Source organism: Quercus lobata, chromosome 1 (genome assembly GCF_001633185.2).
Source record: "Quercus lobata isolate SW786 chromosome 1, ValleyOak3.0 Primary Assembly, whole genome shotgun sequence".
Taxonomy (NCBI): domain Eukaryota; kingdom Viridiplantae; phylum Streptophyta; class Magnoliopsida; order Fagales; family Fagaceae; genus Quercus; species Quercus lobata.
Genome location: NC_044904.1, coordinates 49,236,874 through 49,250,365, shown reverse-complemented (window position 1 = coordinate 49,250,365; position 13,492 = coordinate 49,236,874). Strand labels below are relative to the sequence as shown.

General features: G+C 39.8%; 1 protein-coding gene across 1 annotated transcript; it reads right to left on the bottom strand.

Annotated features, from left to right (window-relative positions):
- Positions 1 to 10,081: 10,081 nt before the first annotated feature.
- On the bottom strand, positions 10,082 to 11,667 carry LOC115958811. The gene is made up of 3 exons (XM_031077095.1): positions 11,594 to 11,667; positions 10,686 to 11,517; positions 10,082 to 10,600 (listed from the first exon to the last, which is right to left on the bottom strand). Exons 2-3 carry the CDS (start codon positions 10,731 to 10,733, stop codon positions 10,319 to 10,321), a joined length of 330 nt encoding a protein of 109 aa, XP_030932955.1. The 5' UTR covers positions 10,734 to 11,517; positions 11,594 to 11,667; the 3' UTR covers positions 10,082 to 10,318.
- Between the last annotated feature and the right edge of the window lie 1,825 nt (positions 11,668 to 13,492).

The following is a 13,492-nucleotide window of genomic DNA, read 5'->3' as shown; positions in this document are numbered from 1 at the left end:
CACCTATGTATGCACATGCGTGCAAGCAGGCATACTGATTCGAATTCCTTTTCCTATTTGAAGAGTGGTTCCTCCCCCAAGGCTTCCCTCATGATTCCTATGACCTACAGGATTACTCAAGACATACTTAAGCTCAGATTTTCAAGCATCAAAGACAAAAAGAAAAGGGAAAAGCAAGACAAAATAAAAAATTCCCATGAGTTGTAAAATAAGTACATGTCCTAAATAAAAGCAAAAATATAAAGATGTTCTTAAAACACAACCTAATGTCTCAAATAAAAATTTTTAAGTGCAAAGATACATGCTAATAAAAAAAAAAAAGGAAATAAAATAGGAAATATGTTGTGTGTCTATGTCTATGTCAATATCTGTCTGTTTAAATAGCAGGATCATCACTGGTATTGCCTCTTCCTTGGCCGATAGCTCAGAGTCATCTCAGGGTCATCACCATCATCATCACCCGGATAGGCATACCCTCAAGGACCATAGATCTACCTAGAATACTCAGTCACCTCTAGCTTGAGGTTCCTAGCAAGCCAAACAAGTTCCTCATGCTCCTCCACGATGGGTTAGATTAGAAAAGAAGACAGTGTTAAAAAAAATTTTGAGAGATGCAAGAAAAGAAGAGACAAGGCAAGGATGAAAGAGCGCTTATCACTAGTGTACCTTTAGGAAAAGGGTAACCCATGACATTCGGGTTATGTTCCACAAGATGCTCTTGAGCAAAGCCATCAAGTCCATAAGCATAGACCAACAAGGTAAATGAGAAGGGTCAATAGGACTGCCAGCAGCAGGACCAACCGCACCCTAACCCAATCATCATAATTAAGTATCAGGAAAATGCAAAAGAAGAGAAAGGAAAGTGAAAGAGAAAGAATACATACTTCTGTAGAAATGGAAGGCATGAGACAAGTCTCACTGAACTCGTCATTGTCCAAGTCATCCATGAGCTGCTCAGTATAGGGAATGATGCTCCTCCATAGTTGGTACTCAGCATTAGTCATTGAAAGTGGGGCAAGCATGAAATGTGAAGGATACATCCAAACCCGTGGTGCATCTACACCCACTAGCTAGTAACAGACCCTCTCAGCCAGGTAGAGGAACCTCAGACCAGCACCCTCCAAAGGCTGGGTGGTCCCAGAAGTAATGATGGTAGCCACTTCCAAATTAGGGTTCACAACAAGAAGAACACTTGGCCAAGGACTCCGTATGACCTGTGACAAAACATAGAGTTAGAAGGAAAATCCTAAAAAATATGCAAAAGAAAGTAATGAGAAAAAGTAGGATCTCTACTCACATCTTCAGAAGAAAGCTCATTGAAATGAGCCTTGATTGAAGGAAGGCTCCTTAAGTCCATCCCTGCTCCATGAGTAATGAGATCGTATTTCATGGCCCAACGCTGACAAGAGAAGGCACAATTTACAAGAAAATAGGTGACAATTTGCTAGAAAATAGATGACAGTTTGCAAGATAAACAAGATACAGTTTGTAAGATGACAGTTTGCAAGATGATAGTTTGCAAGATAAAAACATGAACACAGTTTGTAAAAGCATGAGATGCGGTTTTGTAAACCTAGATGACATATGGATGAACATAGTTTGCAAAGGTACAAAGTATAGGTTTGTAAGATGCTAGAAAAGAAAAAGAAAGAAAGAACTTACCTCAAAGAGCTTCCAAGGCCTTACCAATTGGTGTACAGTCCCCCAGTTGAGTGTGTTCAGGGATGAGTATAGGTAGGTGAGAAAAGCCTAGCCCCAGTTAGCCTCTCAAGCTTCCTCGAAGTCACGAAAGAGATCTAACCACCTCAAGGACACCGTTTACCCACTATTGGCGAAAAGGTATGCCCCTAATTTATACAGTAAGAATGCCCTAGCCATCCGGCTCAATCCTCAGGCGTCTCTTATGGAAGAGGTCTGTGGTCCATCTCAAGATCGAGGTGACGGACTGTCTCTATCATGTGCCTCCACCCCAGTAGCTCTATGCTTAGTTGTATACTTGACTCGCCATTTAGGTTAATGAGCGCCTCATCACACCTAAGATCGGTCATCTAGTGGAAGTCATAGGGAGTCACTGTCATCTCCCTTTTAGTAATGTGAAAGGTGTAGGTAGTATCCCACCACCTCTCAGCCAGTGTCTACACCAATATGGCATTGGTAGAACTCTCTAGAAGCAAATGGAGGATGGGCTTGAAGCCAACTTCATCCACCAAGGCCTGTATGTCGTCAGCTAAGGCCCTATACCAAGAAGAGATGTGACTAGTACAACCCCTTCTTAAGAAAGGGGGGAAGACCTACAAAATGATGAAAGGAGAACATAAGAATTGCCATTAGATAAGGAAATAGGTGAAAGGGAGTTAAAATAATGAAAATTGAGGTTTTTGAATGCCAGCATGCGCATGCAGGCTAGTGTATGTGTGTATAGGGTCTTTGCATGCATATGCATGTTGGATCCTGTGTTCGTATGAACTGATGAACATGGATGTATGCATGAATGGAACATGTGCACGCATGAATACAAGCTACGTATGCATACTCGACACATGCGCACTCATGAACACAGACAAAGAGGGCTTCATGATATTTCGGCCAACTTTTAATCAAAACTTATCCTAAACATGTTCCTACCCTTCCTAGCACATCAGGTTTTTATCTAAACCCATCCTACAACAAAACCTATGCATTTACAAGTCTAAATACGGATTAAAATAGAAGATCAAAGCAAAACTTGAAAATGAGAAAAGTTTGAAAAACTTACCAATCTGGCCCTCACACCCTCTGAGAGATAATTTTGTGGCCTGTATGTCAATGGAGGAGACTCAGTTAGCCTTATAGCCCCATTCCAATGGGTAAGGTTGAAGACATCACCGAAAATCAAGTAGGAGGTTTGCTTAGTTTTGGACTTAGGTGCCATTGGAGAGGATGAGAGACTTTGGGAGAGAAAGAGATAATCAGATTGTGAGAAACAAAGAAATGAGAGAGAGGCAGAATATTTTTTTACAGGGAAGATGGAAGTTGGAGAGTTGGAGAGAATATAAAGAGTTGAAGAAAATGAAGAAGAATAAGAAGAAAATGAAACTGTTGTAACCGTTAAAGAAAAATGAAGAGGCGGGAAGGTCTAATGACTAAACTACATGTAGTTTAGGCCTCCCACTAAACTACGTGTAATTTAGCCACACAAAAAAAAAAAAAAAAAAAAAAAAAAAAAAAAACACTTAACTTTCAAAATATCCCTAGTGGACTCCCAGAAGGTGGGAAATACATAGAAAAATTCAAGAATGCATCCAAAGATGATAGAAATACCCTTAGCTGGGTGGAAGACACAAGGACTCTCAAAGCACCTCCAACGGATTGAAAGGATCAAGAACATCCCTCAGCCAATCAAAAATCACTTAGGAAACTCCCTCGTGAGTTAAAACCATCAACCAAATCCCCAGTAAGTTATAGAATGCACAATTTTTCCAAGTATCATAGAGGACTCCCTCATAAGTCCAAGGCACAAGGACAACTCCCTCAAGAGTTGTGAAGAAAAGAATTTTCCCTAGAGAGTTAAGGAAACTCCCTCATGAGTGGAGTCAACATAAGTTCCCCAGTAAGTCATGAAGAAGAAGAAAAGAATTTTCCTCCAATGGACTACACACCATCAAAGACTTCCTCGCAGGTCAAAATTACCCAGAAGGGTACCCCGTAGGCCACTTACACACTCTTCAGTGAGTTATTCTCCCCAGTGGATCTTACACCATGGACTTCCTCCAAAGTTAAAACTACCAAGGCCACTTGTGCACATATCCACAGGAATTGAATATGCAGGCACAGTCCATATACAAGTGAGAAGAGAAGAATACAAAACTTATGCACATATCTCGAGGGAATTGAATATACAGGCACAAGCCCCATACAAACCAGAATGGAAGAAATAGAGATAGAGATAAATACAAAAGTCACTTAGAGGCAGAGACTTACCAAAATAGAAGAGATAGAGATGGAGACAAAAGACAAGTATTACCTAAAGGCACAAGCCACCCAGAGAAGTTTGAGGCAAGAGCCCTAGATGGACACCACAGATATATATATATATATATATATATATATATATCCTTTTAAGCTCGTGAGAGAACCTTGTTTGTTTGGTTGATGGTTGAGGCTGTTGGCCATGTTTGTTTTCCTTTTTAGTGACTCTAGGATAGTGACTCGCTTGCCTTTTGCTTGCAATTGGTAAAACAAGTTATGGGATAGTAAACCTATCATTGCACATTTCCTAAGTAACAAAGGTGGGACTTCAAACATACGAATCTCATGAAACTTTGCGGAGTTGCACCCCACCCTATGTATGCGTATTGTTTGCCGTGTGTGTGTGTTGGGCCCAAGTTGTACGTCGAAATAAAATGTTTTATCTCTTATTCTTTTGATTCCACTAGCAAAGCTCACGAATCAAAAGTAGGACATCTGTAGACATCGCATTTTGTACCTCTTACGACTCGAGCCCCCATTCCCCAATGAAGTTGGAATTCTAAAGCCCAAAGTTGGTTTAAGGCCCGATTAGATTGAAATTGACTTGAGGAAAGTGTTTTCAGAAAAATATAACTCTTTTATGTACTAAATAAGCTATTTTTTGAAAGGAAAGACCACAGAAACCCTAAGGCATGCATATGCATACAAGCATATATGCACACATGCTCAAGCTTTGCATGCGCAAGCTTCATGCATGTGTATGCAAACACGAGCATGGGTGCACATGCTAGGGTTCCAAAAACTATAAAAGACAAGTTTTTCTACATTAAAGATTGTCTTGGAATGAATCTCACATCGTTTGGGAGCCATTCCAAACCCCTATTTTTTTACTATAAAAAGCTATACATGATACCTTTTCAAAAGAGACAAAAAATCTGAAGGGAAAACACAAGATTCACTAGAAATAGTGAATCAAAGAGGGAGTTTTTCACAAAACATCTTCAAGTCAATATTTTTCTGATTAAGACCTTTTTTGGTCTTGATCTTTGAGTTCAAGGTTTAACTAACTTATTTTAGTTTGGTTGTGATTGGATTGACTGAAGGGAATGGTCAAAATCAAGCCAAGGAGCCTTTGTTTTGGAGGTTAAAGTTCTAACTCTTCTTGCCACCTTTTCTTTGATTAGATATGTTTTTCTTTTTTTTTTTTTTTTTTTTTTTTTTTTTTTGTTTTATATATGTTTAATATGTTTGTTTAGTTTAGGTTTGCTTTGTTTTATTGTTTTAAGCATGCTAGGCTGCTAGATTTAGTTTTTGTGCTGCTATGTTCTTGTTTTCGGAATTAGGGTTTAGGGTGTGTATGCATACGTATGCTTATTGCATGCACACACATACTTGAAGTATGTGTACGCATAAAACTGGGTTGCGTACGTAGGCCTTATGTATACGCACACATACTCGTGCCAATAAAACCCTAATTCAAACCTCTTGGCTTCTGTTTCTTTGTATTATTTGTTTAATATGTCTTAGTTTGTCCTAGTTTTCTATATGTATATGTCTCTGCCTCCATGTTTTGTTTGTTGTCTGTTCTTTACATGTTAGATTAGGGTTTATCTTCAATCTTGTTGATGTGCCATGAACATGCATATAACATGATCATGCATTGATGCATAGGTGTTGTGGTGTAGTGAGAGGTAAGTCATGCATTCATATGAACATTCATTTGTTTGGAATATGATTTTCTCTTTGGTTGATGAACATGAATAAGCTTCCTTGGATGCCATATTTTTTATGTTTAAAGTGCAATCACATGTTTGTTTGATGCTACCACATCTGTGTTTCCGCCTTGGATGTTATACGATGCTATGTGTGATAGATGTATGTTAGGGTCTAGGATGAAATATGCCATGTTGTTTGCTTAGATGTATGCTAGCGTGTGTGTGAGACTAGAATGATGAATGTTGAATGTGCCTTTAATGAGATTAAGACATAACACACAATGAGTGGAAGCCAACCCACGGGTGGGGTGGGGTTGGATGCCTAACACCTTTTCATCCCCATACCTAAACTCCGGACATGTGCTCTGGTAATAGATCAGTCCTTTCATGAAGGGCGCTATATTTATGGTTCCTAGACCTAATCTAGGTGGCGACTCCATTTCCTTCTCTACTGCGGTCCACTTGGCTAAGGCATTCTCTCCCCTGTTGCACCCACAATATTCACCAGGGGTAACACCGCAAAGCTAATAAAGCTTGACTGAGAAGGAAAGAGTATCAAGCCAAAGAAAGCCATCACAAAAGCTTGGCATCTTTAAGAAGTCCAGCACTCCTTCAAATCCACAAAGTCCTCCCGGTAATTTGTTGGACACCCAGCTAAGTTGAATCGACAAGTCAAAAAGTTGAAGGGTAAGCTACCTCCTAAGCTACTCCCATGTTGAGTCAGAGCACTCATAACAGGTGTCTTTGAGCCCAATAAGTCCACCAATCGATTGGGATAGCGAGGCCGGTTAGTTGGCTAATAGACCCGAACCAAAGGAGTAGTCAAAAAGAAAGAGCGGTCATACTCCTCTATGGTAGGAACTAAGTCCACATCTCTGATGGTGACACACCTCAAAGAAGGTCCCAACAAATAGCTATGGCCTCTAGTAGACTCCAATCAAGAGAAGTGCGAAATAGTGCATTGGCATCTCCTATAAACCCTTTGATGAAATCTTGGTCCTTGGAAGAGAATGAAGACCACCATCTCTTGAGTTCCCTCTTAGGGAACATGTCGATGCCTAGCAGTGGTTGACCGCCCTATGCGGCGACACTCGCGCCTTGTTATGGAGCTCGGGTGCAATGAAAAAGGGTTAGAAAAAGGGTGAGCCTCTATCATGTGACTAAATTAAGTCAATTTTAATCTATTATTACCAAAGGTAGTGAAGTCGCCACTAATCATTGAGTTTTTTCTAAGGTGTGACTGGTCACCTGACTCTATTTTATTTTATTACCAGTCCTAGTCTAAGAAAAAATGGTCATTTTTCCTAATCTAATACGGATGGTAAAAAAATCTTGATTTTTGAGTTTGAAAGTCTAGTTATGGGTGGGGAAAGTGTTAGGCATGGACATATAGTTTCCATAACACTTGACATTTTGGAAATCCAACGGTCGGATTAAAAGTTATGGCCTCGAGAAGCAAGCTAATGCGCCCAGCATGATTTTCAAGATATCTCAACTGTTTTAACTTCAATTTTCAAGGAAATTTAATAGTCTTCATAATGACATTGGTTCCAACCCATTCTAACAATTGGATCAAAATTAGGTTTTCAGGTCAAACTTGGTCAAAGTTAACAAAAAACTATAATAATCTCGAGTTTGATGTAAAAACATGGAAAACATTGCTTTGGAGTGTTTCTAACCAATTTTGATCTTTAGTTAGCCCCGGGTTGATTAAGGGCATTTTGGTCATTTTCACCTAAAATGGCACCTTAAATTCTCCAATGTCCAAACGGATTGTATCATGTCAATCTAGATGTTCCCACAGTCCTCTAGTGAGAATTTGATATTTTTGGAATTTTCGGAATCCAACACTCAAATCAAGGGTCGACAAAATACAGTATCTATAGCTACCCCTTCTTTATCTAGCATCTCAATTGCAATGAAAGGTGTTGGATAAATAACATAATTCCAAATTTTGTTGCCCCTAAATTTCTTGTGGAAAACTGCACTATTATAGGCCAAAACCGGTCTTACCTTGATAAGGCTGAGCTACTACAAAGGATTTGAAAATCTTTTTCTTGATCTAGCATCTTTGGCACTGAGAAAAACTTCCTCCTTTTTTATTTATTTATTTATTATTATTATTTTTTTGGCCGGTCAACATTGACCCGATTAGCCAGGCTGCCCTTGAAGGTGTGCTAGCCAGCCCGTCCGTATGGATAGCTATAAATGGGCCCTAAACTCTCATTTTGATAATTTCAAACTCATTTCTCACTTTCTCAACAATAATCCTCTCTTCTTGGAGGCGAGTCTTGTTCTAGTGGGTCCAATTCCCAGCTTCAGACTCCTACTATGCATTTGAGGTGAGTGTCCATTTCTTTTTCTTTCTCATTAATTCCTGCAAATATGTAAGTAGCAATGCAACTAGGAAATAATGCTAGAATTATTATTTTATTTTTGGTTTTTATTTTTGGCATTTGTATTTTTTGTTTTTATCATTTACACTATGATGATGCTAGAAAATATTTTTGTTCCTATGCATAAGTAGATTTGTAAACATAAACATACTTGTATGCTTTCATATGTGCATACGTGCATGCACAAAGATGTACATTGATATATATACATGTGAATTGCATACATGTATATCTAGGTTTATGCAACTCATATGCTTGGGCAAATTTTAATTTTAGGCAACCTAGATGAACATGTAAATGCAATATGCTATGAAAACATGGGTAAAAGCTATGAAAACTATGAAAAATGTTAGGTAAACATAATTAATGCTATGCATGATGAAACAGAATATTTAGAAAATTCAAAACATGATGATTAGAATACTTTTGATTTAAAGGGGAGACTTTTAAACGGGAGTAGTTTTGAAAATGTAGATTAAATGAACATGGCTGAATTAAATCCTGAGAGAGAAATTTTGGATAAAGATAGGATTAAACTAGCATGGCTGAATCAAATCTTAGGAAAATAAAGTTTTTAGAGGGGTTCCTACACGATGGAAGTGTGGAAAGATTGCTACACCGAGAAAGTGTGGAGAGGTTCTTACACCATGGAAATGTGGAAAAGGTTTCTATGTCGGGAAAGCGTGTAAAGGTTCCTACACTATGGAAATATGGAAAGGTTCCTACGCTAGGAAAGCTTGGAGAGGCTCCTACACTGTGGAAGTTTGGAAATGGCCCTACACTGTGGAAGTAAGGAGGGTTATACTAAGCATGTTAGGGTGCGTCAAGTACCATAAAATATTCCTATGTTATGGAAGTGTGGAGAGGTTCCTACATCATGGAAGTGTGGATAAAGTTCCTACACTATGAAAATGTAGAGGGGTTTCTATTTGTTATTTAAAGATCGATGGTCATACACTTTGTATGATGGATACACATGGTTAGAAGGGCAACCTCCACGTAATCATGGGCACTCTTAACCTTGGAGTGTGGGTATGCATTTAAGGCTTATATTGTAGATGCATATTCATGCTACATTGTGTGCATGATTGTCGCGGTGTGATTGCCTTTGATCCATGTCAGCTAGTGACATTGGTTTCCCCGTGTATGCGATATACATCAAAATGTTGATACTTCCATGAGCCCTGGCTTGCCTTAGTATGAACATACTAACACATGCCGTATACACAGGTACAAAACCTTGTCGTGCGCCATAGCGCACCTAATGTGAAACTCTGCCAAATTTTTATCGTGAAAATAGGGCATCCATTTGTCGTATTCTCACAGTGAAAGCTTGGTGAGAATAGTGTTTTGTGTGCTATGACGCACCTAATTTAAAATGCTGTTGGATTTTTGCCATGAAAATAAGGCAAAATGCTGCTAGATTTTCATTGTGGAAATTTGGTAATAATTCCAAATGTGCTAGCAAAACATTGATAAAGGCCACACCCCTTTCCAAAATTAAACCTCAAAGCTTAATTCTTTTAAAGCCCAAAAAACTAATACCAATAGCTTGTTTTTAACTACTAATAACCTAAAATTAAGATTTTAACAAAACAAAGGACCGTCTCTAGACAGGGGTTATGGGGTGCCTAACACCTTCCCCACACATAACAAGACTTCATCAAAATATTTTACCATCCACATTAGATTAGGAAAAAAAAAAACCATTTTTCTTAACTTAAGACTAGTAATAAAATCAAATATAGTCAGATGACCAATCACACCTTAGAAAAAACTCAATGATTGGTGGCGACTTCATTACCTTTAGTAATAATAGATTAAAATTGACTTAACTTAGTCACACACCAAAGGTTACCCTTTTTTCACCCTCTTTCACAGCACCCGAGCCCATGCCTTCTCCTCTTTTAGACAGCAAGTGATGAGAGAACCGCCCCACCTCCGAGAGGCGACAGGAGGCATGAGCATTGCTGTGATGGGTGGTCGTCTGCCGTGAGGCATCGACACCCCATCAGTCTTTTCTCTTTCAAGAATCTCCACCAAAGACCCTTCCATATCAGCTTTTATAGCAGTTGGCTCCTCTGGAAGGTAATTGCTAAGAATGGGCATCTCTTCCTCATTCCGAAGCGTTGAAAAAGCTTTCACATGCAGGGCATCCAACGCACTCACCCAGCCATCCACAAAAGCCAAGTAACAAGACTTCCTCACTTGGGGCCTAAGGTAATCCTTGGCGTCCTCATGGCCTTCGTTATACGCCTTTTAGAGCCTCTCGCTAAGATTTGCGTCTTTCTTCTCCAACTCGAAAGTTTTCTCTTTCAAGGCCTCTGAAGACTCTGCCAACTTCTTCATAGCCTCTTCCAGGCTAGCCTTCAAGGTCGATACTTCATCTTCAGCCTTAGTACAGTGGGTCTCGGACTTATTCACTTTGGCCATGAGGTCCTTGATCTTGCTTATCAACCTCTCATACTCGGACTCGACCTCCTTAGGCTTTGCGTTGGCCTTAGAGAGCCTCTTGTCCATGTCCACCAAGCCCCTATAGCTCTACAAACGAGAATAAGAGTAGTGGTGTCAAGGGAAGAGTAAGTAAAATGAAAACTCGAAATGCAATGATGAAATCAAGACTCACCAAGACCACGTTCCTTTTCAAGGCATAGAGCATCCCATCATCTTCCATCCTTTCCTAGAGCGCCATGTCTTAAAGAAGAAGCAGAGCTTTACCCACGCACTTAGCTACTTCACCCTTATACTCATATGCACATGGTCTGACCCCTTCTGTGAACGGTAGTAAAGCACCTTTAGGCATGAACTCACAGGAGTAAGGATGAGGGGGAGGTTTCGAAGACCCCATGGTCGCTTCGGGAACAGGAGAAGGCGACACTTGGCTTGGAGTTGTGGAGGTCGGAATAGTGGCCGTAAGCACCTCAGCTCGGGCAGTTTTATTTCTTTTCCTTGGTCTTTCTCTCGTCTAGGCAGTCGAAGGAGGCTAAGCTAAGGATGGGGTCTGTTGAGAGGCTCTGAAATGTCTGGCCATATCCTCTGGAAAGACATGTCTAGATCAAGAACCTTTGAACGAATGACTTCACGAACTTCAAGAACCTTACCGAGGGGAATGCTCGAAACCATTAGTTCAGTGCTCAGAATCGCTACCGAAACTCCAAGATCAGCGTTCGTAAAAGGTGGCAGAGAGTTTCCTCGATGCCAACGAAAATGGAGTTGCTCGATTGGCAACGGAGATGGAATGAACCCTTTTAGGTAGACGTTAATATAGGGCAGACACTAGTCAATAACCTTGATCAAGTCTTGGCCTTTTTGGAAGCAGGGATATGAGGGCCAATACTCGAGGATAATATGGGTCGCTTGAAGTTAACCGTCCTTGTGTACGTAGGTCTCAGAGTAGAGGAGCTTGTTGAGATTTGTCACCTCTATAAGGCTCTCTTGTTTCTGAATTGTGCTCAGATCTACAAAAGCACATACCTTATGTTAGAATCCCATTAATAAACAAAGGTAAATAAGCACAAGTTAAACCTTATGGACCTGGGTAACCCACGGTTGTGGAACAAAGGCGGATGCCATTTTCTTTAGACTATGAGGTAGCCCCCATCCGTCACCTTGTTGGAGTCAGGAAGACAGGAGATGAGCCTCACAAGTCCATGACGGGCTTTTAGGTACCAGCTCGATTTATGGCTGGTTTGGTGTTATATATGAAATTGATGTCATGATAGGTAAGGTTTAGCCCTATCCTTTTGTTCAACTTATCCACATAACTCACTATGCAGAAAATATTTTGGGAACACTGGTCAGAGCACAATTTAAAGTGTTTAAGGAATCCCATGAGCAAGTCGCTCATCGAAATCTGAACTCAGCCCTCTAAAAAGGCAATTAAAGGGATAACGACTCTTATGTGGCCCCTATTTTCTGCTACCTCCTTATCCCCATGGTGTCTTATGTCTACATCGTTTGGAATCCTATATTTAGCCGTAAAAGATGCTAGCCTGCGGGGGGGTGTTAACTAAACTAAAGAACTTCCCCATGGTATTTTTTGAATTAGTAAGAAGCAAAGGAACAGAAGGAAGAAGAAAAAGAACCTAAGAAGATAAATGGGCACTTGGGGAAAGCTTCAAAGGGTAGCAAGTCTTCAAAGTGAATAGAGAAACAGGGTAAAGAAAAAGCCAGGGAACCCAAAGCACCTTAAGTAGTGGAAGAGATGGGCAGGAAAGGTAACTCCACCCTTTTTAACACTATCTCAAGGCAATCATCACCTTCGGTGCTAGAAGTGTCGTCGTTGCTTGGAAGTCTAAGAGTCATACCCCTTCCATTAAATGGCCTGACGTCCACTCTCCCATCAATGTCAAGAAAATACGGCTTTGAAGTGGCTCCTTGGAACTCTACCACAATCCCCTCCCACGAAGTAAGTGGGCTTTAGATCGTGGGGGCTATGTGGGGGGGGGGAATGACCATAATTTAGGGAAGTGTTAGGCTCTATGAGGGGATAGGCCCATTTCTTGCTAGACCAAGCCTAATGATGGGCCCCTTTGAAAGAATTTGACCTCGGAACATGGAAGATGATCAAATGCTTTCTTCCCTAGATGGGTCGGAGATTCATTAGCCAAGGACATGATTGCTTCCAAGCTTCTAAGGAAGAACATAGAGAAATGTAGAAGTGTCCGAGGAGACATGCTGAAGCTTCTTGATAAAGTAATAATTACCTCCGCATTAATTAGATTTATCTGTTAGCACAATCCCATTTATTGATGAATGATTGGCCTGAACAATGCTTATGGCCCCAAAAATCTTCCTTTGTCATGAAAATAGTGAAGCAAATGCCTGATAGGACAATCAACCTGTCAACTGTGTAAAGATAGTACATTTTAGAGAATAAGGGCAGAGGAAGTATAAAAGAATACCAGAAAAGAATAGAGGGGGGCACACAGAAAAACATAGAGAGAAATAGAGGGAGTAAAGCAAGAGAGTGTTTGTAAACTTGTCCTTTAGCACTTGGCTTCAATACAATACATTTAAATCTAATTGTTTGAGACTAATTTTTGTTTTGTTCAAATCTCCCATTGTGGAACCTTAGTAACTCATATCAATCAAATTTTAGGTTTTTTGACTCCCACAATAATCATAGTTAAATTTGATTAACTCAAAGAGTTTTTTACTTAATTAACACATTTTGGTATTTGATGTCTATAATCAAATCTATTCCTCTATATGTTTTTTCTTTAAAAAAAAAAGAAAAAGAAAACTCTTCCCCTATGGAATTCCTTAAAAAAAAAAAAAAAAACACAAATATGGAAATAATAGGGGAAAATGGGCTCTTGCTCTTAATTTTTAAATCATGCAGCAATTTGTCTCTATTTTTAAACTATTTAGTTGTATGTCCCTATTTTGGAACTTGATTTTCTGAGAATCGAGTTCCCCTTATAACTCAAT